This window comes from Chlamydotis macqueenii, chromosome 4 (genome assembly GCF_036417535.1).
Source record: "Chlamydotis macqueenii isolate bChlMac1 chromosome 4, bChlMac1.mat, whole genome shotgun sequence".
Lineage (NCBI taxonomy): Eukaryota > Metazoa > Chordata > Aves > Otidiformes > Otididae > Chlamydotis > Chlamydotis macqueenii.
Window position 1 is genome coordinate 44,793,298 of NC_141559.1, and position 24,197 is coordinate 44,817,494.

Genomic DNA, 24,197 nt, shown 5'->3' on the forward strand with positions numbered 1-24,197 from the left:
GAAAAAAAAAAAAGTGTTTGTCAGTGATGCTGCCCAGAACATTATTAATCATCATCCTTTGTAAGTGACAACTACTTTGAAAGTAATTTAGTACACAGTGCTTTTTTCCTAGTGTTTCAAGGCAGGTGTTCCAACGGACATAGTTCCTTATACCTATTTATTAAGGTTTCCCTTGCCACCTCTTGTATGGTACTTCTGCTGTCTCCTTATGCAGGCTAATATTTTATGCTGAGAAACTATATCTGCCTTCCTTCGGGGCTGAAGATGAGTACTCTGTTAACAAACTGGTAAGGCAATATGAATTCCTCTGAGAGAACAAAAAGATAATCAGTAACCAGTCCTGACATTATTTGTAGGTTTCGGAGCTAATCTGTTCAGTGCTAGGGATACTGAACATAAAAAAAATGAAAGAGCCATTGACTTGTGGTTTCATAAAACAGGTTAGCACAGAGCTGGAATTTGACCCAAGATCATTTGACTTTCATACTGTGATGTTGTAAATTGATGGCTATCTGTAAGGAAACATTTCAAAGTACTTTATGAACTGCGTAAGACCAACTTCAAAAGTCTGAAACTAAATGCTGCTAGTGATATCCATGGAAAATTTTTGCATTTTGGTGTTGGACAGGGAGGTAGGACTGATTTTGTCTTTAATGTAGATTTTCTAGGAAGCAGACAGGTTGTTGCAAGCACTCAAGTCCTTTGGCATTCCTAGGTTAGTTTACTTGCTATATGAAATGAAATTGCAGGCTCTTGAGCTTGAATTTTCAGCTCAAACTGTGGAAAATAAGAAGCCTAGGGAGGGAGAGCAGAAAGGAGACAGGAATGTGCAGTAGGATTTGATAATTTGCTAGAAATCAAATTGCTTTTTAGAAATCAAGTTGTTTTTGTACGACATGGGAGTGAAATATTACATTTTAGTTTCTTATTGTGCAGTTTTCTTTACTTCCCGCCCCCCCCCCTCCCCCCCCCCCCCTTCTTGAAGGACATAGGAATATTATTGCATTTTGAGTAGCTGGGCTTACGTAGTTCTTAGTTCAAATAAATTTGCTTTTCATTGTAGTTCAACATTGGTTACTGTAAACAGACATTAAAATTGCAAGCTAAGAAGTTCTTTGACTTTGCAATTAAGGTGAGTCTGTGTCCTTCCTAGTGCAATATGACCAACAAAAATAATTATACTTATAGGCTTCTTTATACACTTACAGGATTGACCCTCATGCCACCAATTTCAAGGTAAGTGGTACTTCTCACTTTTTGGTGGCCACATCTCTCCCTAGGCACTTAGTCCTCTTGCTGACATCAAATTATGCTGAAGAATAAGCAACTAAGCCATTGAATGACAGAGTTAGTGTATTTCTGATTGTCTTGGAATGCAAACTTGGTTTATTTTCTACAGACAGCACTGTTTTGTTTTGTTTTGATGTTAGTAGCATTAAGAAACAGTGCTTGCCTCTATCTGTACTGTGGGACATGGTGGTAATTCCCACCTGCTGAATCCAGCTCTATGTCCTGGTCACATTATTTTCAGATGACAGTTCAGGCCTTGTCATTTCCCTGGAACCCTGGGAAAGGAGAGCAAGGTGTGTGGACCAGAAGAAGGTTGCAGTATAGTCCCAAGGGATCCCTTTTACAGCTTGCACAAGGGAACAGCCTTGTGATAATCATGAAGTCTTTATCCCAAAAATAAATAAAATTAATCACTTCTGAAGTTTGCCTAGTTACCGTTCTGGTTTCTGCCAAGACATTGATCAGCCTTTTTAGGAGTAGTTCCTTACTGCTGAGCAAATTAATTGATTTTGCAAGGTTTGCTAGTTGCTGGAACCTTTATTTTGCCAAGAGCTATATTGAACTGAGCCACACATATATATGCAGTGTTACATTCTCTTCTTTGTAGTGCAAATCTAAGTATTTTGCAGGGACGAACTCTGAGTTAGGTAGACTGTATTTCAGAAAAGGTTTTTTCTATATTCACAGAAACTTGTTACCTTTGTCATTTATGGAAATAAATTATACAAACCCATGAAAAATGTAAAAATTTTGGGTTGTTGATTACTGCCACATTTTGCCTAGCAATGAAGGATGAGACTGTCATGCACTGAACAAATATCACATGCGTATTTGAATTCTACTTCTCTCTGAGCAACACTTAAGTAATTGCATTCCATATGACTGGGTTTTTTTTTGGCATGCTCAAGTTATGGCCTGCAATTTAAAGTTTTACCGGAATAATGTGTTAAAATGTGGAAAACCATCACATAAACAGGAGATAATTGTGATTTTGCTGTCAAATTTTTTTAATGAGTCTATTTAATTTCATTTGAGGAATTGGTTTAAATTAAATATACCTGCAAAATAATTAATTTGTTGGCATAAGAAAACAATAAGATAGTAAAGATGTAAATTTTGTTATGTAAAGTGCTTCAGGTAATATTTAAAATGTAAGCATATGTGATACCAGTACTGCTGTATTTAACTGTATACTGCAACCTATGTCAGTTTTCAGAAACCTCTGATATGAACATAAAAAAGGAACCTCCAAGTAAATTTTGGGATTGTCTTAGTATAAAATGTGCTAAGTGCATTTGTAAAGAGAAGAGATACTGTAATTATAGCACCCACTCTAATTACAGTGGTTCCAGAAAGCCTCCATCAGCAACACAAGATAAAATTAGGGAAGCTGCTTAGCACATCAAATTGTGTTTAAGTAACACACATGTTCAAGGCTCGTAAAGATGTGGGCACTTATCTTTCTTTTGGGACTTGAAGAGAAAAAGCCAGATTATAAAATTTCTGGATTCTTTAGGCATAAGTTCTTACAAAGTCGAATGCAAGAAACACTGTTCTTGTCATGCTGGAGGACTGTAGGTAGGACTCTTGCTAAGAATGTATGTGTCATGTGTCCTTGTCCTATTCTGTGCACTGGTATGTGCGTGTATGACGGACTGTTGAAACTATACTGCTAATATCCATTTAAAATGAAATTCCTATATGGTTGCCAAGATCTTTTTTTATATACCTTAATAACAAGACTGTACATCCGTATGGGTATGAGCAGTTGAAGCTGCCATTGATCAAGCTGATGTAGATCAAGTTAACACTATCAGCTTTGGAGTTTTGAGGTGAGGAATGGATGGCATTGCTTAACTGAAAATGTTAATAGAAATATTAATAAAGTAACAAAAAAGTGGATGTTATTTAGCAAAAATTATAGCAAAATGATGGGAAGCACTGCAGCAGAAATAACTTTTGAGTGGTTAATACTTTTTTTTGCCCTCATCTTCATCAAGTTGTTTTTTCTCACTCTAGGGAAACTGTAATGGATAAAAGTAGGAACTGTGGTTTATTTCTTCTTTTTCGTTGCAAATCAAGTCCTACATTTTGAAACTGCTTCGCCATTTCTGTTCTTCATACTTTCTCAAGCAGTACTATCAAGGAAATTCCTTACACTCCTTTAAAAACGTTCCTGAAGACCAACCGGTTCTGTGAACTGTTTTAGCCATAAAGAACACACCCCATATGTGTTTGTTCTGATTTATCTTGTGCTGTACTGCTCTACTTTTGTACTTTGTACTTTAAACTGGGGCAGGGAATATTTGTTGTATCAATATAGGAATTATATCACTGAGATGAAGACTGGCATGTAGAGGGCTTTTTTTTTTGCCTTTTTGATAGAAGAAAATATATGCATAATGTGTATAAAAATGTGTGGCCATAGAACTTATTTCTGTTCTTAGGGATAATAGAAAGGATACTTAAAATGTCCACCGTCAGGGAAATAGAGACATTTAAAAATCATATAGTTAACACATATTTTGCTCCTTTCTCTACAAGAAGCAAGAAATACTTTATGGAACCAACCAGTACAACATATTAGATGCAGCAGCTGTTATTCTTCCATTGTTACAGTTAAAAAGCAAAAAGTATAAAATGTTATGTCTTGGTCATGGAAAAACATCGCCAGGGGAGGGAAACCTCATTGCATCCCAGGACTACCAGTTTGATGCCAGTGCCAGCAACAGATGACCAGAGCCTGGGGAAGGATCACAGGTCAGCAGGAGAGCACTTGAAGTGCAGCACAAAGGAATTCCAGCCACTCCAGCCAGCAAGTCAGCTTCATCAGAGGCCCAGCTTAAACACCTCTGTGCAAACCCACATAGTACGGGGAATAAACAAGAGGAGTTAGAGATGGGCACACGCCTGCATGGCTATGATCCTGTTGGCATCACAGAGATGTGGTGGGATGGCTCCTGTGACTGGAATGTTGGAATGGAGGGATCCAGGCTCTTTAGGAAGGACAGGCAGGGGAGATGAGGAGGTGGTGTCACCCTTTATGTCAGCAACCAGCTGGAGTGCATGGAGCTCTGCCTGGGGATGGATGAGGAGCCGACCAAGAGCTTATGGGTCAGGATTAAATGGTGAGCAGTGATAGCTGACATTATAGTGGGGGTCTGCTACTGGCCACCCAACCAGGAAGACCAAGCAGAGTAAGCCCTCTATAGACAGATAGGAACAGCAACATGGTCACAAGCCCTGGTCCTCATGGGGGACTTCAACCACCCTGATATCTAGTGGAGGGACAGCACAGAAGGGCATAAGTAATCCAGGAGGTTTCTGGAATGTGTCGATGATAACTTCCTTCTGCAAGTGACAGAGGAGCCAATGAGGAGAGGTGCTATGCTGCACCTTGTTCTCACCACCAAAGAGAGGCCAGTGGGGAACGTGGAGCTCAAGGGCAGCCTTGACTGCAGTGACCATGAGATGGTGGAGTTCAAGATCCTTAGGGCAGCAAGGAGGGTGCACAGCAGGCTCACTACTCTGGACTTCAGGAGACCAGACTTTGGCCTCTTCAGGGATCTGATTTTTATCATAGGATAAAGATCTGGAGGGAAGAGGGGCCCAAGAAAAATGGTTAATATTCAAGAATCACTTTTTCCAAGCTCAGGAGTGATGCATCCCAACAAAGAGGAAGTAATGCAAAAATGCCAGGAGGCCTGGACAAACTAAAACACAAAAAGGAAGCCAACAGAGGGTGGAAGAAAGAATGCACAGCCTGGGAGGAATACAGAGAGATTGTCTGAGTGGCCAGGGATCGGGTAAGGAAGGCTAAAGCCCTGACAGAATTAAATCTGGCCACGGTTGTCAAGGGCAACAATAAAAGCTTCTATAGATACATCAAGGATAAAAGGAAGACTAGGGAAAATGTGGGCCCTCTCCAGAAGGAAACGAGACACCTGGTTACCTGGGACATGGAGAAGGCTGAGGTACTCAATGACTTTTTTCCCTCAGTTTTCAATGGCAAGTGCTCTAGCCACACCACCCAAGTCACAGAAGGCAAAGGCAGACTGGGAGAATGAAGAACTGTCCACTGTAGGAGAAGAGCAGGTTTGAGGCCATCTAAGGAATATGAAAGTGCACAAGTTTGTGAAACCTGATGAGATACATCTGTGGCTCCTAAGGGAACTGGCAGATGAAGTTGCTAAACCACTGTCCATCATATTTGAGAAGTCATGGCAGTATGACTTGAGGTTCCCACTGACTAGAAAAGGGGAAACATAACACTTATTTTTAAAAAGGGAAACAAGGAAGATCTGGGGAACTACGTCTCATCTCTGTCTCTGGTAAGATCATGGAGCAGATCCTCCTGGAATCTATGCTAAGGCACATGGAAAATAAGGAGGTGACTGGTGACAGCCAACATGGCTTCACTAAGGGCAAATTGTGTCTGACAAATATCGTGACCTTCTATGATGGTGTTATAGTGTTGGTGGATAAGGGAAGAGCAATTCATGTCATCTACCTGGACTTGTGCAAAGCATTTGACACTGTCCCACATGACATCCTTATCTTTAAACTGGAGAGATATGGATTTAATGGATGGACTACTTGGTGGATAAGGAATTGGCTGGGTGGTTGCACTCAGAGAATTGTGGTCAACGCCTTGATGTCTAAATGGAGACTGGTAATGAGCAGTGTTCATCAGGGGTTGGTATTGGGACCAGCATTATTTACCATCTTTATCAGTGATATAAACAGTGGGATAACATGCATCCTCAGCAACTTTGCTGACAATACCAAGCTGTGTGGTGCAGTCGACATGCTGGAGGGAAGGGATGCCATCCAGAGAAATCTTGACAAGTTGTAGAGGTGGGCCTGCACATAGGTCAGGGCAATCCTAAGCACAAATACAGGCTGGGCAGAGAATGGATCAGAAGCAGCCCTGAGGAGGACTTGGGACTACTGGTGGATGAGAAGCTCAACATGAGCTGGCAATGTGTGCTTGCAGCCCAGAAAGCCAACTGCATCCTGGGCTGCATCAAAAGAAGCATGGCCAGCAGGTCAAGGGAGGTGATTCTCCCTTTCTGATCCACTCTCATGAGACCCCACCTGCAGTACTGTGTCCAGCTCTGGGGCCCCCAACATGAGAAGGACATGGATCTGTTGGAGAGAGTCCAGAGGAGGGCCACAAAGATGGTCAGAGGGCTGGAGCACCTCTCCTATGAGGACAGGCTGCGACAGCTTAGACTGTTCATCCTGGAGAAGAGAAGGGTCCAGGGAGACCTTATAGTGGCCTTCCGGTACCTAAAGGGGGCTTATAAGAAAGACGAGGAGAAACTTTTTATCAGGGCCTGTTATGATAGGATAAGGGGTAGTAGTTTTAAAGTAGAAGGAGGTAGATTTAGACTTGATAAAAGGAAGAATTTTTTTCACAATGAGGGTGGTGGAACACTGGCACAGGTTGCCCCAAGAGGTGGTGGATGCCCCATCCCCGGAAACATTCAAGGCCAGGTTGGACAGGGCTCTGAGCAACCTGATCTGGTTGGAGATGTCCCTTCTCCTTGCAGGGGGGTTGGACTAGATGACCTTTGAAAGTCCCTTTCTACCCTAACTATTTTATGATTCTATGAGTCTATGAGTTACAGTAACTAGATAGAAATGCCCTATGGAAATAAGCTAGTTAGTTGCCTCAAGGTTAGACAGGGAAAGAATATTGAATTTAAAGACAAATCACAGACAATGTGTTTCTCATACAGACTTCAATTTCTCTGGTGATGACTAACTATCTGTGTCTACAAATTTGACAGGTGGATGACTGCCTACAGCAACTTATATCCTGTGTTAAATCAGGCACAAAAATAAAAAATAAGTGATTTAGAACATAGGTAAAGTCTTCTTTCAAATTCAAGAGATCTGCACTAATAGATATTAATGTTACATAGCACTGAGGATGTCACACTCCTGTTACTTCACATTATGAAGTTTCCTGATGTTTGATTTGTCAGAATATTTTAGAAATGAAAGAGGGGGGAAGAAATACATGTAGTTAAATCTTAAAGAAGAGGTAAAGAAAAGACAAAGGAAATTGAACAAATGTATTTCTCTTATAGTGGAAATTTTAATCTGTGGTCTCAGTTCAGTCCCTTCCAAGAATAAGCAAATTTGACCTCAGACAGAAAAAGATCAAGAAAAAGTATTATTAAATCTAAGGGTTTTTTCCAAATACATTTTTTTTCTCATTAATTTTTCTATAACTTGTCTCATATACAATTTGTGTTAAATGTCTTGGGTTTTTTTTGTTAGTTTGTTTTTTTTTTGAGGCATTAGGATTCAAAAACTTGGATGCCTTTGTCCTTAAAACTTTTGATGAAAACAAACTTTTAATTTTCTTATCCTGAGATTTCTTCTTGCGTTGACAAATTCCAAATATCTGATTGGAGAAAACTCCACATTGCACTCTTCCAAGCTTCCTTTTGCTATTTTCTTTGCAGACCTAGATTACAACAGTTTGTCACATTTTGGTCATAGAGTTGACTTGCTGAATCACCACAGAGTTAGAACTTCGCAGGTGGTAGAATACACGCTGGTCAGAATTTTATAGAAAGTTAGTCTTTCCTTTGGAGCTTAGATCTCCTAGCAGTGTAATTTGAATTAAAAAGTTTTCAACTGAGAAACAGATATTGTGGTCTCACCTGATGAGATACCGGATAATATAAAAGAACTGGTAATAGTCCGTTTGAAAATAAACTTTACAGACTTGTTGAATGTACTGGGGTTTAGCAAGTAAGTGCTCTTAAGTGGTGTGCTTCTATCAGTGGCGATGGTGAAATGGCCTATATTAAAAGCTTAGATGGTGAAGAAAATGTGGAGCTCTTGGTTGGACAAGTTTTCTTGTAATATCAACAAATGGCAACTTTAACGCAGACCAGATGAGTCTCACAAGTAACTAAAAAGTTTTAAAGCAGACTGGCCTCCTGTAGATGCAGCTCTGCTGCTTTGGGCACCAAATTGTTACACCTACCTGGGATTTCACTGGGTTTCATAGAAACAGAATTTTGCCTAGTGTTAGCCTGAGTACCTGTACACAGTGCTGAATGTCTTGGATAGACAACTTAAAGGACACAGTACACACTCATTTATTGGTTAGTACAGACACAGTTACATGATTATTGTTTCAATAGCTGTGCTTACCAGTCCAATAATTCATGTTCTGTTGTATGGCACAATCTGTACAAGCCAAGGGCTGTTAAGTGTATTCCAGCATTAAATACTGAAGTGTGAACATGTGAAAGGAGATAATGCTTACCAAGTTAATTTGTATAGTGCTTTCCCAGTCCTTCTCATTGTTCACTCCAGCATTATTAACCACAATATCCAGCCTTCCAAAATGTTCAATTACTTTTTTGAAAGCACCTATAGTAAGATCCAAGGGTGACATTCCTTAGCACTTATGGAAAGTAAGATATAAAAATACAATGCATGCATACAAATTAATGTTTTATTAGTCTACTAAAATGTCTTCACTGTTTTCTTAACCACTAATGAGCAACGTGCAATTAAATTCTTTATCTAACCATTCATATTCAGGAAAACTGAAAGGATTAAGATACCATGGTCACCTTTTAATTCAGTTTTATAATGCCTGATAACAGGAGCTAACGAAAGTTCTTAGCAACCTTACATTTTGTATTAGATAGGATATTTGGCACTCTAATTATACAAATTAAGCATTTATAGCTTGACTTGTAACAGTTTGATATAGCTAGTAAATTCAAGATTTGGCACCATCTATTTTAAATGAAAAATAAAACCTTCATATGTTCAGAACAATTTTCTTGGTTGAGTCTGAATTTAACCTAAGACTGCAATTCTTATTCAGTCACATAACTAATATGAATCTTTCAACTACAAATAATTCATCACAGTTCTTGTTTAAATTTATTCATTTATGAATAAATTTTTATAGATCCTACTTGTCAGGTAACTTTAATAATGTGTTTCTTAAGTTCAAATCTCCTTCCTTCTGTTGATGAAAATAGTGACCTGTCTTCCAAAGAATTTCAGAATAAAGAACTGGGAAGCTTCCACAATGACATTGTGTTCTCCCAGGTGACAGTGTTCTAAGATAAAAGATCTGTATGGAAAAACATGATGATGTCATAGTGATGAGTAAACTCATCTAGGCTGGCCTTGTTTTCACAGGATAGTTGGATGAGATGACCTCCAGATGTTCATTCCAGACTAAGATTTTCCATGACTGCAGACAGTATCTGACATGTATATATAGCTTGTTTGTTTTTACCTCCAAATATTGTTCCTTGTCACTAAATATTTATTATTACATAAACCAAGACATCACTTCCCCAATATTGTTTTAAAAACCATCATTTGGTGACTGACTAAAAATCTAGAGTATGTCAGCTGTACTGAAATTATGCTTGACAGGCCTTAATGAAACCACCTCCCTAAAAGGTGATCCCAGAAACACATCAATTCTCTGATCTTTTGTCTTTGGCTGTTAGTGTCAACCAGGAGCATAGCAGCAGTTTTGAGACATCTACCCTTTTTGCAGAAGTTGCAGGGGTTTACAAAGTTTTTTTTTTCTTTCACAAGATGATCAGTACTGTTACAGCCTTTTCTTTGGCTGAATGCTGCAGGTCCATCACAGTCATCATGTTGTCATCAGAACAAGAGCTGGGCAGCTGATGGGAAAGGTTTCATTTGTCCAACTGCCTTTATTGTACAGATTTTTCTAATATTCTTATTCTATACTAGACTATTAATATTACTAAAGCCTCTATTTTTGGCTGTCTGCCTTTTTGGCTTTTGTTATGTTTGTTGTTAATTCATTCTCTGGTTTCTCAACTTAACTTTTCAATCACTTCTCATCTCTCCAATCCTGCATCAGCAAGGGCAAATGAAAACCTTTGGCTTTATTAGGAGCTGAACTGATTATTTAACTGGGTTTCAATGAGTAAAATAAATACAATTTGGGTCCTCAATTAGCTTCCAGATTTCATAAACTGGTTCTCTGATTCCCTTTTAAGCCTTCTCTGAATAGTATCTTTCATCAACTTAATTCTTAATAGAATCTTTTGCCTTCAAAATACACTGTGGATAACAGTACTTTTGCCAATTATTTGTTTATTAAATTCACACGGCCTTGACTAACTGTAGATTTCTAGATCATACATTGAGAAGAGAGCCAAATGCTTTTCCGCTCTTTGCATATCTATGTTAAAACAAAGAATGATTACCAACTTTGGAATATTTCTGGTAGAAGTTTACCTGCCTACAGTAATCCCATCTATTACCTATTCACAAAAAGAAGAATCTCATTATAAATTCTTAATAAAGTTATTGCCCACACATCAGTGTAAACTGACTTGTTCTTCCCTTTTCAAATGTAGACTAATTCTGTGTTTACATTGCACACTAGTTAGTGCTTACGGAATCATAAAAATTAAAAGCAGATGATCATACCAAATATTGCATGAAGAATGAAGAGAAGGATCTGTTTTAAAGGAGAGATAAGAAAAACAATGGAAAGTAAGTACAAACACCAGTTATGTGAGCTTCCTAAATGTTCATGGAAAGCAAAAGTAAATGTATGATGATTTGTCAAAAGTGGGCCAAGACAGAAGATTTTTGTGGTGAGCTATGTGAAAGAGCCACCAGAGCAAAAAGCACAGGCAAGACATCAACGTAGATGAAGCAGCGAACTTCCTACCAATAAGCATGTAACTACAGATACTAGTTCTAGTACTGTGACTTGTTTCATACCGAAAGGGATGAACTTAAAATAAGAGGAACTTCATTCACACACATGACCTTTAACATAAAAAGCAAGTACAGAACGTGATGCACTAAGAAATTTAAACACTAGGAGTGAAATGAATCCAAATTTATTAAGTGGTGGCTTCCAATTGCAAGTGAAAAAATAGGAAAATAAAGCAGTAAAAAAAAAACCTAACCAACGAAACCGCTAAAAAACACTCTAGAAACCCCAAAGGATTGTAAGATGTGATTGTAAATTTATGCTAAGAAACCTGCAGCAAGAATAATACCATATCAGAGAAGCATAAGCAGCAGCCACTTGTTCTCGCTCTCACTCCTTGCGAGAGCCCATTCTGATCCTACTGTGATTGCTCTCTTCCTACTGACTTGGTTTCAAAACCTCCCTCGCTCACTCCCTCTCCCTCCCTGTCCTGCTCACTCCAGCTCCTGGTGCACACCCTGTTGGTCCTGCACTAGCCTGGCACTAAAGAGAGGAGGAATCACGGGAGACAGAAAACACCCACGCTGCAGCACATGCTCTTCCTACCCCTAGGATGCTTTTTCTCACTCCTAGGTTACTCCTCCCACTTGGAGAAAAAGTCAATAATCAATGCAGCTGATAAAAACATTGTTTGCTGATTAGAGCAGATCTCAAATTTAAAGTCCAGCATCTCTCTTATAGTCAGACGATGTACATCTTTGGAATTAGGCATAACGACGCTAGCTTGGAGCAGTAAAGAGTATTGCTGAGTTCTGGACTAGCTGCGATGTTTTGTGAAAGAGGAATGGATATACTCAATCACCGCTGCTGAGAAAGTGCACAGTGAAGTGCAGCAAACAAAAGCGGAACTAAAAATGTTCGTATCTAGCCTGATACAAATGAAGATGGGGAAAGGGCACTAGTGATGTCAAAATCGGAATCTGAGTCACTACCTATGAATGCATCATTTAGTAATGAAACTTTGATGAAGTGATGAGCCTGTTATGAAATATTGTGAAGGGCACATCAACACGATACTCTAAGAAATCAGTAGGGAACACGATTTATTCACTAAGTGAAAACATAAAAGCAAATCATACATGAGGGAAGCTCCTTGCCATTCCCTGGATCTGCAAAATGTGTGCAAAATGTTATCAACCCATGTTTAACACCATGATAAAGCAGTGTGCCATCTTTTGCCAATTCTGCTTTCAGCTACAGCAGCACACATTGAAATTAAGTGTGCTGTATGGAAAGCGCACTGCAACCCAGAGCAGAATTTATTACTCCTCTGACGAGGGAATGCAGCTTGGAGTCTGCACTGAAGCCTCATAAAAAGCAAGTTCGTGCTTTAAAGTTTATGTATATTACTCATAAAATAACAATTATCTTCTGCAGAGGCTTTTGTGCAAAAATATCACACGCGGCACTCGATGGAAATGATTTCTTTGGCTTTTCTTTACGATGTGCCAAGTAACACGGTGAAACGCATGCATGTTGGTAGTAATACTTCTGCAGGTTCAGAAACAAATCCCTTTTTTTTTTTTTTTTGAGTCACTGTCAGAAGCGATTGGGAGTAGGCTGTCCTCCAGAAACCTTAATTGCACACTTATTGGTGCAGCAGCCCAGGCTCGCTCAGGTTGCTGCATGTTAAGCCGGAGCAGAGCGCTGACAGCTTCCTTCCTTACCTTTCAGCTGCTCCTGATCCGTAACGTCGCACTGGACGAACACCGTCCTCTGCCCTTCAAACTGCTGGTCCAGGGCCGCCTTGCTCTCCTGCCCGGCCTCGGAGTTGCGGTCCAGCAGGGCCACCTGGGCGGCCAGGGAGGGAAAGGCTGAGCGGAGCGACGGGCGGACGCAGGGACAGGCGGCTCCCCCGCCCAGCCGAGCCCAGGGGGCTGCCGCTACCCCGCGCCCGCGGGCATCGGCCAGAGGGGAGAGGCGGGAGGCGGAGGGGAGGTTGGGGAGGTGGGGGGGCTCTCCCCGGGGCTTACCTTCGCTCCCTTGCCCAGCAGCGCCTGGACGAAGGCGCGGCCGATGCCCTGCGCCCCGCCGGTGACCAGGGCCACCTTCCCATTGACGTGCATGGTGGCCGCGCTGCTGCCGCCGCCGGCCCCGCGCCCGCCCAGCCGGAGCAACCTAGCGCAGTGTCACCTGCCCGGTTTCCTCCCTCCTGCGCTCCCTCCCTCCCGCCCTCCCTCCTCCTCCTCTTCTCCTCCTCCTCCTCCTCCTCCCGCCGCCGCGGCTCATTCCCCCTCGCTCCCCTCTCCGGCGACAGAGAGCGGCCCGCAGCTGCCTGGGCGGGGGGAGCAGGGGGTGGAGCAGGTCACTGCATCCTTCTCCCGACCGAGACCAACCCCAAAGACCAAGGGCCAGAGAGGAGACCAGCTTCACTCCACTCTTCAGCCGGGCAAGGACCGGGTCCCGTCCGGTGGCCCTCGGGGAAATGGTCCAGGGGGCAGCTACAGCTCCCTTGGAAGCGGGGGGAAGAGCCTTTGCGCCTCCATAAATCGCATGAGAAGCCGCCACAAACTTTGATAAGGGCTCTTGGCAGCGCCTACGGCTGCGTGCACTTTCCTTGGCCCAATTTGCGGGAGCAGCAGGGTAAGGAATTGAAAGAAAGTTCAGGCTGGGAAAAAACAAACACAGAGCCCTTTTTCACACTTCACAGTAGCCCACTAGCCTTCTCCCTCTCATTCTGCCACTAAGTGGAATTTGTTTGTATGAAAAAGCAGCCACTAAACATTATGGATATTAGACATATCAACATATCTGCTTTCTAGAAAATTTCAGCTCTGTAGACAACATAGCTTGTAGCTTAAAAAATGTTTAACCACTTTTACAGCAAGTAAGCCAATTTCTGCTACGTAATGTGAGTCACATGCAGCTGAAATTTATCAATACTAAGATATATCACCCTGCAGCAGAAATAAGAGCAACCTTAATGACTGAAACGCTGGACTCAATTTTCTTGTTGATTAACTTGTTACTAGAGAGTCATAAATGTTATCCCATAGAAAAGACATGTTGTGGAGTGTTGGGTAGATGGGAAAAATCCATTGTTCCAGTCCTTAAGCTGTGTAAACATATGTACATCATGTATGTGCGTGTGTGTATTAAGACAATTAAGACGCTTGTCTTTGGGTTCCCTGTTTTCTTTTGCCTGCTGTATAGGGTTTAGACTTTCTGCTTGTGCTTTCAAGGCCCTGAAGAACTCTGACTCAGACTTCATCCCTATCATTAATGTCTGTTGTCATTGCTCCTTGCTTCGCAGCAACAGTGTGCTTATTTTGCCCCAGCTCTTGTCCCAGCTGCCTTCATGTACGGAATTCCCTTCTTTGGTATTACCTAGAAGAAATAAATTATACTGCTCCTAATACCAGCAAACTGTTACAGAACCATTAAGGTAACTAAGTTACCTAATTGAGTAAATTGAGTAACAGAAGATCTTGTTATTATAACCTTTGTCCTTAAAAATGTGAACTAATATAATCCAGCTGCTAAATTGGACAGCAGCCATTTAGTTTTCCTAAAGATCATGATTCACAGTACTTCATAAAAGCAGCCAGAGCCGGCCTCTGGGATTAGTGATTTGTTTGAATATGATACCTGTATTTCTGGGAGGGCTCCAGATTGCTTTGGAGCTGTGAAATTTGTGCCACCTAAACTGCCATGCCTAACGAGCGCTTTCCCAACCAGCTGAGCCAGCTTCCCTAAGTTGTCGAGAGACAAGCAGAGTGCCAGGTCAAAGGCACACCATGAGAACAGTATTACCACACAGAGACCTCACAATAGCATTACAGTGGAGTCTGTCACCCTCAACCCAGCTCTGAACCTCCCCTCCCCTCAACCTTTGGCCAAGTCAAGATCAACATTTGTCATGGTCTTTATTTCCACGATCTATTAATATTTTTTTTTAAGTCCTCTGCAAAGGAAAAGATCAATAAACCCCTCTGTGTTGCCAAACATCTGTAGTTGGAATGACCTTTGGCAACTGTTTTCTAAACTATTGATAGCTCGGCACGAATGTTAAGAACAATCTGGACTCTTCAGAGATGCTGGAATGCTTTAAGATCTGAGTGCACCCACTGTGTCCCAAAGATCAGCTTGGCTGAATATAATCCTGAGTATCATAGGTTGAAATAGTTTAGAAGTATTGTGATAAGCTAACCCGGGGTTTTTAACTCTGATTTTGTTGACTGAATGGACTCTTTTCGTCATTCCGTTCAAGAATCTAAATGACACATCTTGCAAGACAGCCAAAAAAGGCTTAACGTCAATACCCACAACCTTGGCAAAATATATTTTAAATTAGAAACAGTGTTTCTAGCTAGAACAGTATGTGCCAATCCTCCAAATGCAGGAGGAAGTAGTAGAACGATGGCTAAGTGCTTCACCTCTGGAGGCCGCAGGGCTCACTGGGCTGTAAGGGACATGTGCGCTCTGCTCCTTCAAAGTGCTCTGCATTTGCTATCAGGTCACTGCAGTTGCTCTTAAGAATTTTGTTGCAACATAGCCCTTTACCCCCCACCATGTTTGTAATATGATCAACTGCATAAAAGATAAAATGTTGCCCATAGGAAAAAGCTCTTTGTAGACATTTACCTTGTTAGAAACCCCGAGTTAGCACCACAGTCTTCTTGCTGAAACTTAGGGGAGTATTTATGAAATTTTTTTTTTCTCTGTGATTCATAAATTGACAGTTTTTGAACCTTGCCTTCAATTTTCATGAAAGCTTTCACAGAAGTTTGAGGACTTCCACTTTTTAACATTTTAGCAGTCCACTGTTTCAGAAAATCTATCCTTATGAAAAACCAGTACTCAACTGCATATAAAAAGTTGGAAGAGCTGTCACAAGTCGCAGTAACATACTGTAAAGGATCTATCTTACTAAGTGGCCAGCTGACAGAAGACTGAGTATATGCTTTGGGCACCTTATTCCGTGTGTAAGAGAAGCTGATACGCTCATTTAATAAAATGTGAGATAGTTAAATATGACGTTACATTATTTCATGGTAGGGTCAAACCAAATCATATTGCATTTATGATTTTTTTCACTAAGATGTGCACTAACACTTCCTTTTACTGCTGTGGTGCTCTCTCTTCCATTTCCCTTCACTTAATTACATTTGTTCTTTTTCGCAGCCCGTGGCTTATGCTCCACTCTTCTGCACACAGCACAGTGGCATCAAAGTGCAAAGAGACTCCTAGGTGGTTTTAATCTGTTTTTGAAAAGGAGGCAGGAATATTCTCTCTCTCAGACATACACCACCCTGTTCATTCAAAAATGGCTTTTCAAAAAGCAACCCAAGCCTCATTTTTGTTACTATCTCTTCATACTCTGCAAGACGCTATTCAAGTTGCTATGAAAACTAATCAATCTCACACCTGAGAATGGATTATCAGGCAATGAATTTAGAAGGCCATTCAAACACAGTTACCACAACATGTGTACTTTGCTATGTAGTTTACTGCATTCCCTTAACTTCTACTGAGAACAACAGGTGGAAAACAAAGCTAGAGAAATGCCCCAAATGTCTACGTTTCCATGGGGTAATTAAAAGACAGATTTCAGGTCACATATTTAATGTGTTGTTACCAAGAAACTGAAGTTCAGCAAGTAGAAGAAAGTTTTCCATGTCCAAGAGTTTTTTTTTTTTATAATGTGATTTCTGTATGATCTCTCTTTATGCGCTAAATTAGAAAAGCAGTAATTACTGCATAAGAAGACGAGGTTATGCAGCTACACTTTATTTCAGATACTATACCTAACCTGTATACAAAATAATTCAAGATAGATAGATAGATTGGCTGCCAGAAATGTCAAACTAGTTTAGAGGGCAAGAAACTGAATGAACAACAGGCTCAGAGATTTTCCAAAATGCATTTTTACAGCACAACATCACATGAGTCCATGCTAGGTCAGGGGCTAGATTATTTTGCTCATCCAGGACAACAGCAGTACATGCACAAAAAATGTCATGTACTTGGAGAAAATATATCAAAGCAGAGCATAAGAAAACAGTTATGAAAATCTATTGCTAGAGCTCATATTGTGTGAGTTGTTCAAGATGTCAAGAATTCCATGACGAGATTTGGAGGAAGACACTAAAACAAACAGCTCTGTCTGTCTTTTCAAAAACAGCAGGCAGGCTAGGAGAGAACATAATATGTTCCTTGAAAATATGAGACATAGCAATTGAAGTTAGTAGTAGTGACAGAATAGAAATGGAAGTTAATGCTTTAGCCGTATACGAGAGTAAAAATGCTTGGTTTAGTAGCATAAGGAGGATCATAGCTTTGCTTCACAAAGTAGAAAAGGGAAGTCACTGAAGACATTTAAAAAAGAATAAGGAACTTGTACAGTGCAATTTCTTGATTTATGAGAATGCCTAGAAAGTATGCAGTTTTTGTGAAAAGATTTGTCAGAGCACGTGGGAGGATGTTACAGTAAATGAGAGGTGAGAGAGGTGATGACTGAGTTTTAGATTTGCCTTTAACGTGCATTAGAGAAGAAGGAATTCTAAGAGTCAGAGAGCTTCCTGTCACTTAGAAAACATCTATGACTGAAAGAAAGGTTTTGAAGTAAAGAAAATTATCTAGTGGAAAACATCTAGTGAAGAAGGGTGGGAAATAGCTGCCTAGGAAGTTAAGGGCAAGGGATTCTAGGAATCCAGTCCCAGATACCTACTCAGAAAGGCTAGAAAGGCTTTCTGTCTCTCCAGCCTGCCCTTCCTTGATCAAAATCCTACTGTCGTGCTCAACATTACCACAGCCTACATCTTAGGCATCACAATGGTACATTTTTTTAATCCATTGTCCTGCATAAGTCAGATAACTGAGGAACTGTAAGCTGCTAGTGTTTCACCTTAGATATTTAATGCTTTTAAAGAAACAAAGCAAAGTTAGTGCTCAATGAGGATATGAGTATTATTATTTAAATCATTTTTTAAAAGTCACTAGATATCTTGGGGAATATGGGGTTAATGCCATGCCTGAGAACCAATAACACGTTTTAAAAAAATATAGTCTACTGGAAGAATGAGAACATGAGCATGAGTGTGTAGAGTGAGGGCAGTACAGGCCTTGCTAGGAAGGCAGTTCTACAAGGTGTTAAACTTCTCAAGGCTTGAGACAGGCTCTAAATGAATAAGGAAGGATTCAATGTTGAAGCATGCCCTGCCCTTTTTCTATCTGATACTATTACAAGAGAACCTTTAAAACCCTGTGTTTGGCACTGTCTTTAAACACCACAGCAGTACGGCAGCTGGCAGTAAAAACAAAAATATGTGAACCCCTCCCATGCCTCTTGCAACTTTGGCAACACACTATATGAAGGACTGACTGTCTACCCTATTCATTTGATTATTAACTCATCAAGCAGAGCAAACATCTATACATTTGGAAAGAAATCGTTATAGGCTTACACTCAAACTGTAAAAGGCTTCTTAAAAAGCTAGTGCAATCAATTAAAATCAGACCAGACACCCAGAAATATAAATTGTACTTCTTATAGAACTGTATAATTCTAGTGTAACAGAAATGTTGTCTACTTCCTTAAAGGATTATAACCATACAGATAAAACTCATGCTTTTGATATATTTCGAAATGCTGGAGTCTTATTAATTATCTTATTTGATAAATATGGCTAATGTGCTTTCTTTGACTAATATCCAGCTGAAAAGAAAAGTAATATGTTTTTAATTATGTTTTAACTTTATAAACATAAGAACTGTTGTGGTTTTTTTTTAGTGAGGGGGGGCCTAAGGTGGTAGCTTCTGTAGGAAACTGCTAGAAATTGCTCCCCTTTGTTCAGTGGACTCGGCCGGGCCTAGGGCGGACCTGCTGCTGGCCAAGGCCGAGCCGATTGGTAGCAGGATGTTCCATGATAACGCCTCTGCGATAACGTATTTAAGAAGGGGAAAACAGGAAAAAAAAAAAGGAGAAGAGAAGATGTGAAGAAGCTGAGCTGGGGCAGAGGCGCAGAGGGGGAGGCGCAGGCCTCATGGGCCTCGCAGGCCTCACCCTCTGGCCTCTCGCCAGGTGGCCGACTGGGCCCGACTCGGCCCGGCCTGGCTGCAAGAAGTGGAGAGGAGATGAGCTGGATGATGTGAAGAGATTCTGAGAAGCGTCTGCCAGCCTGTTGTGAAGAACTTTTCTTGTGAGAGAAACAGCTGCAGACGCCAAGGTCAGTGAAGAAGGAGGGGGAGGAGTAATGCGGCTCCTGGCCAAGATTCCCCTGCAGCCTATGGTGACAACCATGGTGGAGCAGGCTGTCCCCCTGCAGCCCATGGAGGTCCACGGAGGAGCAGAGATCCACTTGGAGCCCATGAAGGACCCCACGCCGGGGGGAGGTGGATGCCTGAAGGCGGCTGTGGCCCATGGAGGGCCCACTGGGGCAGCTGTTCTGGAGGGACTGCACCCCGTGGAAGAGATGACCCATGCTGGAGCAGTTTCACGAAGGACTGTGGCCTGTGGGAGGGACCCCACACTGGAGCAGAGGAGGAATGCGAGGAGTTCTTCCCCCAACGATGAAGCAGCGGCGTAAAACAATGCGTGATGAACTGACCGCAACCCCCATTCCCTCTTCCCCCCTGTGCCGCTCGGGGGGTGGTGGGGAAGGTTCTAGAGATAATGTTAAGCCCAGGAAGAGGGAGGGGTGGGGAGAGGTTATCTTGTTCCCTGTCTCATTATCCTGCTGTTTGTAGTAATAAATGAATAGTTTTCCCCAAGTCGAGTCTGTTTTGCCCTTAACGGTAACTTTAAGGATTTTCTCCCTGTCCTTATCTCAAACCTCGAGCTGTTTTTTCTTATATTATCTCTCCCTGTTCCCTCGGAGGGTGGGGGGAGTGAGAGAGAAACTGCGTAGTCTGGTCCCAATCAGGGCGGAACTACGACAAGAACCTAAAAGAAAGAGATAAATAAATGACACTTATCACTTAAGATGAAATTAATAAATGAGTTGAAAACCTTAAATGTCAGCACCATGGCACTTTTCCATATAAGAAGTTAATGCTTTTAAATTATTTTTTATGCTTTGTGTTATGAAGTACATGAAATTGAATCAGAAATTGAGTAACAACAACAAAAACCACATAAAACTACCAGAATCAAGTTCTTAATTTCTTAAGGATATGTAACTGCCAATATTAGTTGGTAAAAATACAAAGGCAACACAGAAATCTTTATTTCAGGCATAGTAAATGTAACTTTAAATGTATGTATTAAAATAACAGCAGTTATTTAAAAAAAATCTATAAAAAATGTGTCATAAAGTAGTTCTATATCAAAGCGAAGACCATAGCTAATACTTAAAATTTAAGCCAGTAGCGTGTTTATGAAGTATTTTAACTATTAGAAGTTTACAGTCAATTACTGGATGTTATTTTTGATCATTTACAGTGTTCACAACTACAAGATATGCTACATTTGCTCATTGATTGACAATAATTTATTATGGGCTTTCTAGCTGAGCTCCTCAGATGAATCTTGATTTACAAATTGTTCTGGTTTTATTTAGCAAGGGGGGGCTACGGTGGCAGCTTCTGTAAGAAGCTGCTAGAAGTTGCTTCCCTTTGTTCAGTGGACTTGGCTGGGCCTAGGGCGGACCCGCTGCTGGCCAAGGCCGAGCCAATTGGTAGCAGCATGTTCCATGATAACGCCTCTGCGATAACGTATTTAAGAAGGGGAAAATAGGAAAAAAAAAAATTGAGAAGAAGATTTGAAGCAGCTGAGTGGGAGCAGAAAGGGGGAGGCACGAGCCTTGTGGGCCTTGCAGGCTTCACCCTCTGGCCTCCCGCTGGGAAGCTGACTGGGCCCGACTCAGCCCAGCCCGGCTGCAAGAAGTGGAGAGGAGATGAGATGTGAAGAGAACCTGAGAGGCATCTGCCTGAGCCAATTGTGAAGAATTTTTTTTTTGTGAGAGGAACGGCTGCAGACGTGAAGGTCAGCGAAGAAGGAGGGAGAGGAGCAATGCTACTCCTGGCAGAGATTCCCCTGCAGCCTGCGGTGATGACCATGGTGGAGCAGGCTGTCCCCCTGCAGCCCATGGAGGCCCACAGAGGAGCAGAGATCCACCTGCAGCCTGTGGGGGACCCTACGCTGGCGGAGGCGGATGCCTGAAGGAGGCTGTGGCCTGTGAAAGGCCCACACTGGGGCAGCCTGTTCCTGAGGGACTGCACCTCATGGAAAAGGTCCCACGCTGGAGCAGTTTCACAAAGGACTATAGCCTGTGGGAGGGACCCCACACTGGAGCAGGGGAGGAATGTGAGGAGTTCTTCCCTAGAGGAGGAAGGAGTGGCAGAAAACAATGTGTGATGAACTGACCTTAACCATAACTGACCATTCCCTCTTTCCCCCGTGCCGCTCGAGGGAGGAAGATGGTAGAGATAATGCTAGGCCAGGGAAGAGGGAGGGGTGTGGGAAGGTTATCTTTTTCTCTTTCTCATTACCCTGCTTTCATTTTAGTAATAAATGAATAGTTTTTCCTAAGTTGAGTCTGTTTTGCTCATAACGGTAACGTTAAGGATCTCTCCCATCGTTATCTTAAACCTTGAGCCTTTTTTCTTATATTATCTCTCCCTATTCCCTTGGAGGGTGGCGGGAGTGAGAGAGAGACTGCATAGTCTGGTCCCGAGCGGGGCTAAACCATGACACAAATGAACATTCAGGGTTTTAATGCACTCATCTATGTAACATAGTAAAAGGAGCATATGATACTGGTATAAGCACCTTTATTTTTTATGAATGCAGCCACACTCATGCTTCTGTCCAAATTAAAAGCTCTAACTGAAATATTTAGTACAAATCTATGTGGAGATCAGGCATCACCTGCACATGCTGAATCCATTTGCCGAGACCAACAAATTAGTTCCTGTTTGTATAACAGTGTTTACTTCACATGACCAGTAGGAAGAAACTGAAATCCTCAATGTAATTACTGAGCTAAGTTCAAATTGACATTATATTATAGAATGTTTGGAAATCTTACTAATAGGTTAATTCCTCTAAGATGATATAAATAACTAGATATCTCTCTTTATATTTCTGGTATTCAAACATGCATAAATAAACATCTGTTTTCTGAAAGCCTTTCTTGCTACTGGAAAAATTATATCTTTGACTATGTTATGAAACTCGAAACGTCCTGACATACTTTAGCTGGGATGGTAAACCTATAATGCATTGCAAAAATTTTTATGTGAAGCCATATGAATGTCTTCCAAGGCATTTCAGAAATCATATAAAAACAGAATCCACAGCCACATCAAATATGATAACATACTTAGGTATTCAATAAGGTCATCAGTATGTCATTTTAAATAACAACACAGAAAACCTAATAAAGAATTATTATTGTGAAATAAATGAGGACTTGGAATTTTAGAATGTCATATGCAAAGGGAGATGCATAGCACACATTTAGACTGTGGTCTGAAGTAAATCAAACAATTTATTTAAGACCAAAGAGCAGATTCAACAGATTTCACAATGATTTTAATAATGGTGGACAAATACGTGCCAGCATTGTGCCCTTGCAGTGAGGAAGGCAAAAAAAACTCCTAGCCTACCTTAGGCCGAGTATCACCAGCAGATCAAGGGAGGTGATCCTTGCCCTCTGCTCAGCCCTGGCGAGGTGCAGCTGGTGTGCTAGGTCCAGTTCTGGGTTCCCCAGAGCAAGAGAGACATGGATGCACTGGAGCAGGTTCAGCGAAGAGCTACTAAGATGATTAAAGGACTGGGGCATCTAACATACAAGGAGAGGTTGTAAGAGCTGGGACTGTCAGCCTGGAGAAGAGAAGACTGGGGTGGAATCTCATCAATATGTGTAAATACCTGATAGCAGGGTGTAAAGAAGAGACAGTGCAAGTCAGTGGTGCCCAGTGACAAGACAACTGGCAATGGCAAAAAAACCTGAAATTCAGGAAACTCTACTGAAATACCAGAAAAGCCTTTTGTTCCTGTCAGTGTGGCTCAGCACTGGAGCGTGTTGCTCAGAGAGCTTATGGAGTCTTCATCCTTGAAGGCACCCAAAATTTAAAAGGATGCAGTGTTGAGCAACCTGATCTAAGTGACCTTGATTTGAGGAGGGGGATTGGACTAAAAATACATGTAAATACTTTTTGTTTATTGTTTAATATTTAGTATGAATATAGGTATGGATAGGTTATAAATGCTTCCAGTGTACAAAAGAGTTAAGGCCATAAATACGCTATAAACAAGCACAACTAATTTCTCCCTACAGCTCATTAACATAATATTATGCATTTAGATTTGCAGAGCAACCTAGGATCACTTTGCAGAAACAAAGAAGGAAAGGAAATCACTGTGTCACATTTTTCAGAGTGTGGCCTTTACTGAAATAATACAATTGTACAAAGAACCTTTGAACATACATCACAGCAAGCAAAGATGTTCATCAAAGCAATGCACTTACTTTAAACTAGAAAAGTAATTGATTACAGTGGTGAAGAAACCCTACAACAAGGTGTGCTGGATTGCATGAAAACTCCATATGAGACTTCCTCACTTAGAATCATGGAATAGTTTGGGTTGGAAGGGACCGTTAAAGGTCTCTCAGCCTGTCCTTATAGGAGAGGTGCTCCAGGCCTCTGATCATCTTTGTGAGCCTCCTCTGGACTCCTTATGCTGAGAGCTCCAGAGCTGGATGCAGTACTCCATGTGGGGTCTCACCAGAGTGGAGTAGAGGAGCAGAATCACCTCCCTTGACCTGCTGGCCACGCTTCTTTTGATGTAGCCCAGGATGCGGTTGACTTTTTGGCTGCAAGTGCACAGTGCCAGCTCATGTCTAGCTTTTCATCCACCAGTATCCCCAGTCCTTGGCAGGGCTGATCTCAATCCCTTCATCCCCCAGCCCCAGGGGTTGTCCCAGGCCATATGCAGGACCTTGCTCTTGGCCTTGTTGAACTTAGGAAGCTGCGAAGCTGCTTTGATTTGCAATGTGTGTGTTGTTCAGATATAAAGAATCATAGAATGGCATCATAGAATGATTAGGGTTGGAAGGTCATTTAGTCCAAGCCCCCTGCAAGGAGCAGGGACATCTTCAACCAGATCAGGTTGCTCAGAGCCCTGTTCAATGATGTCCCTGATGTCCCAGTATGTCTCTGATCCATACTCTGTGCCTCCGTGGAAGCTGAGTTA

At 41.5% G+C, this 24,197-nt stretch overlaps 1 protein-coding gene across 1 annotated transcript in view; it reads right to left on the reverse strand.

The window, feature by feature from the left end:
- Nucleotides 1–13,169, reverse strand: part of HPGD (15-hydroxyprostaglandin dehydrogenase) — a 30,263-nt gene extending 17,094 nt beyond the window's left edge. The window contains exons 1-3 of the mRNA XM_086747031.1: nt 13,030–13,169; nt 12,724–12,847; nt 8,585–8,691 (exon numbers count right to left, since the gene is read on the reverse strand). Of these exons, the coding sequence (XP_086603157.1) occupies nt 8,585–8,691; nt 12,724–12,847; nt 13,030–13,122 (324 nt within the window). The 5' untranslated portion in view covers nt 13,123–13,169. The remainder of the gene's footprint in view (nt 1–8,584; nt 8,692–12,723; nt 12,848–13,029) is intronic.
- Between the last annotated feature and the right edge of the window lie 11,028 nt (nt 13,170–24,197).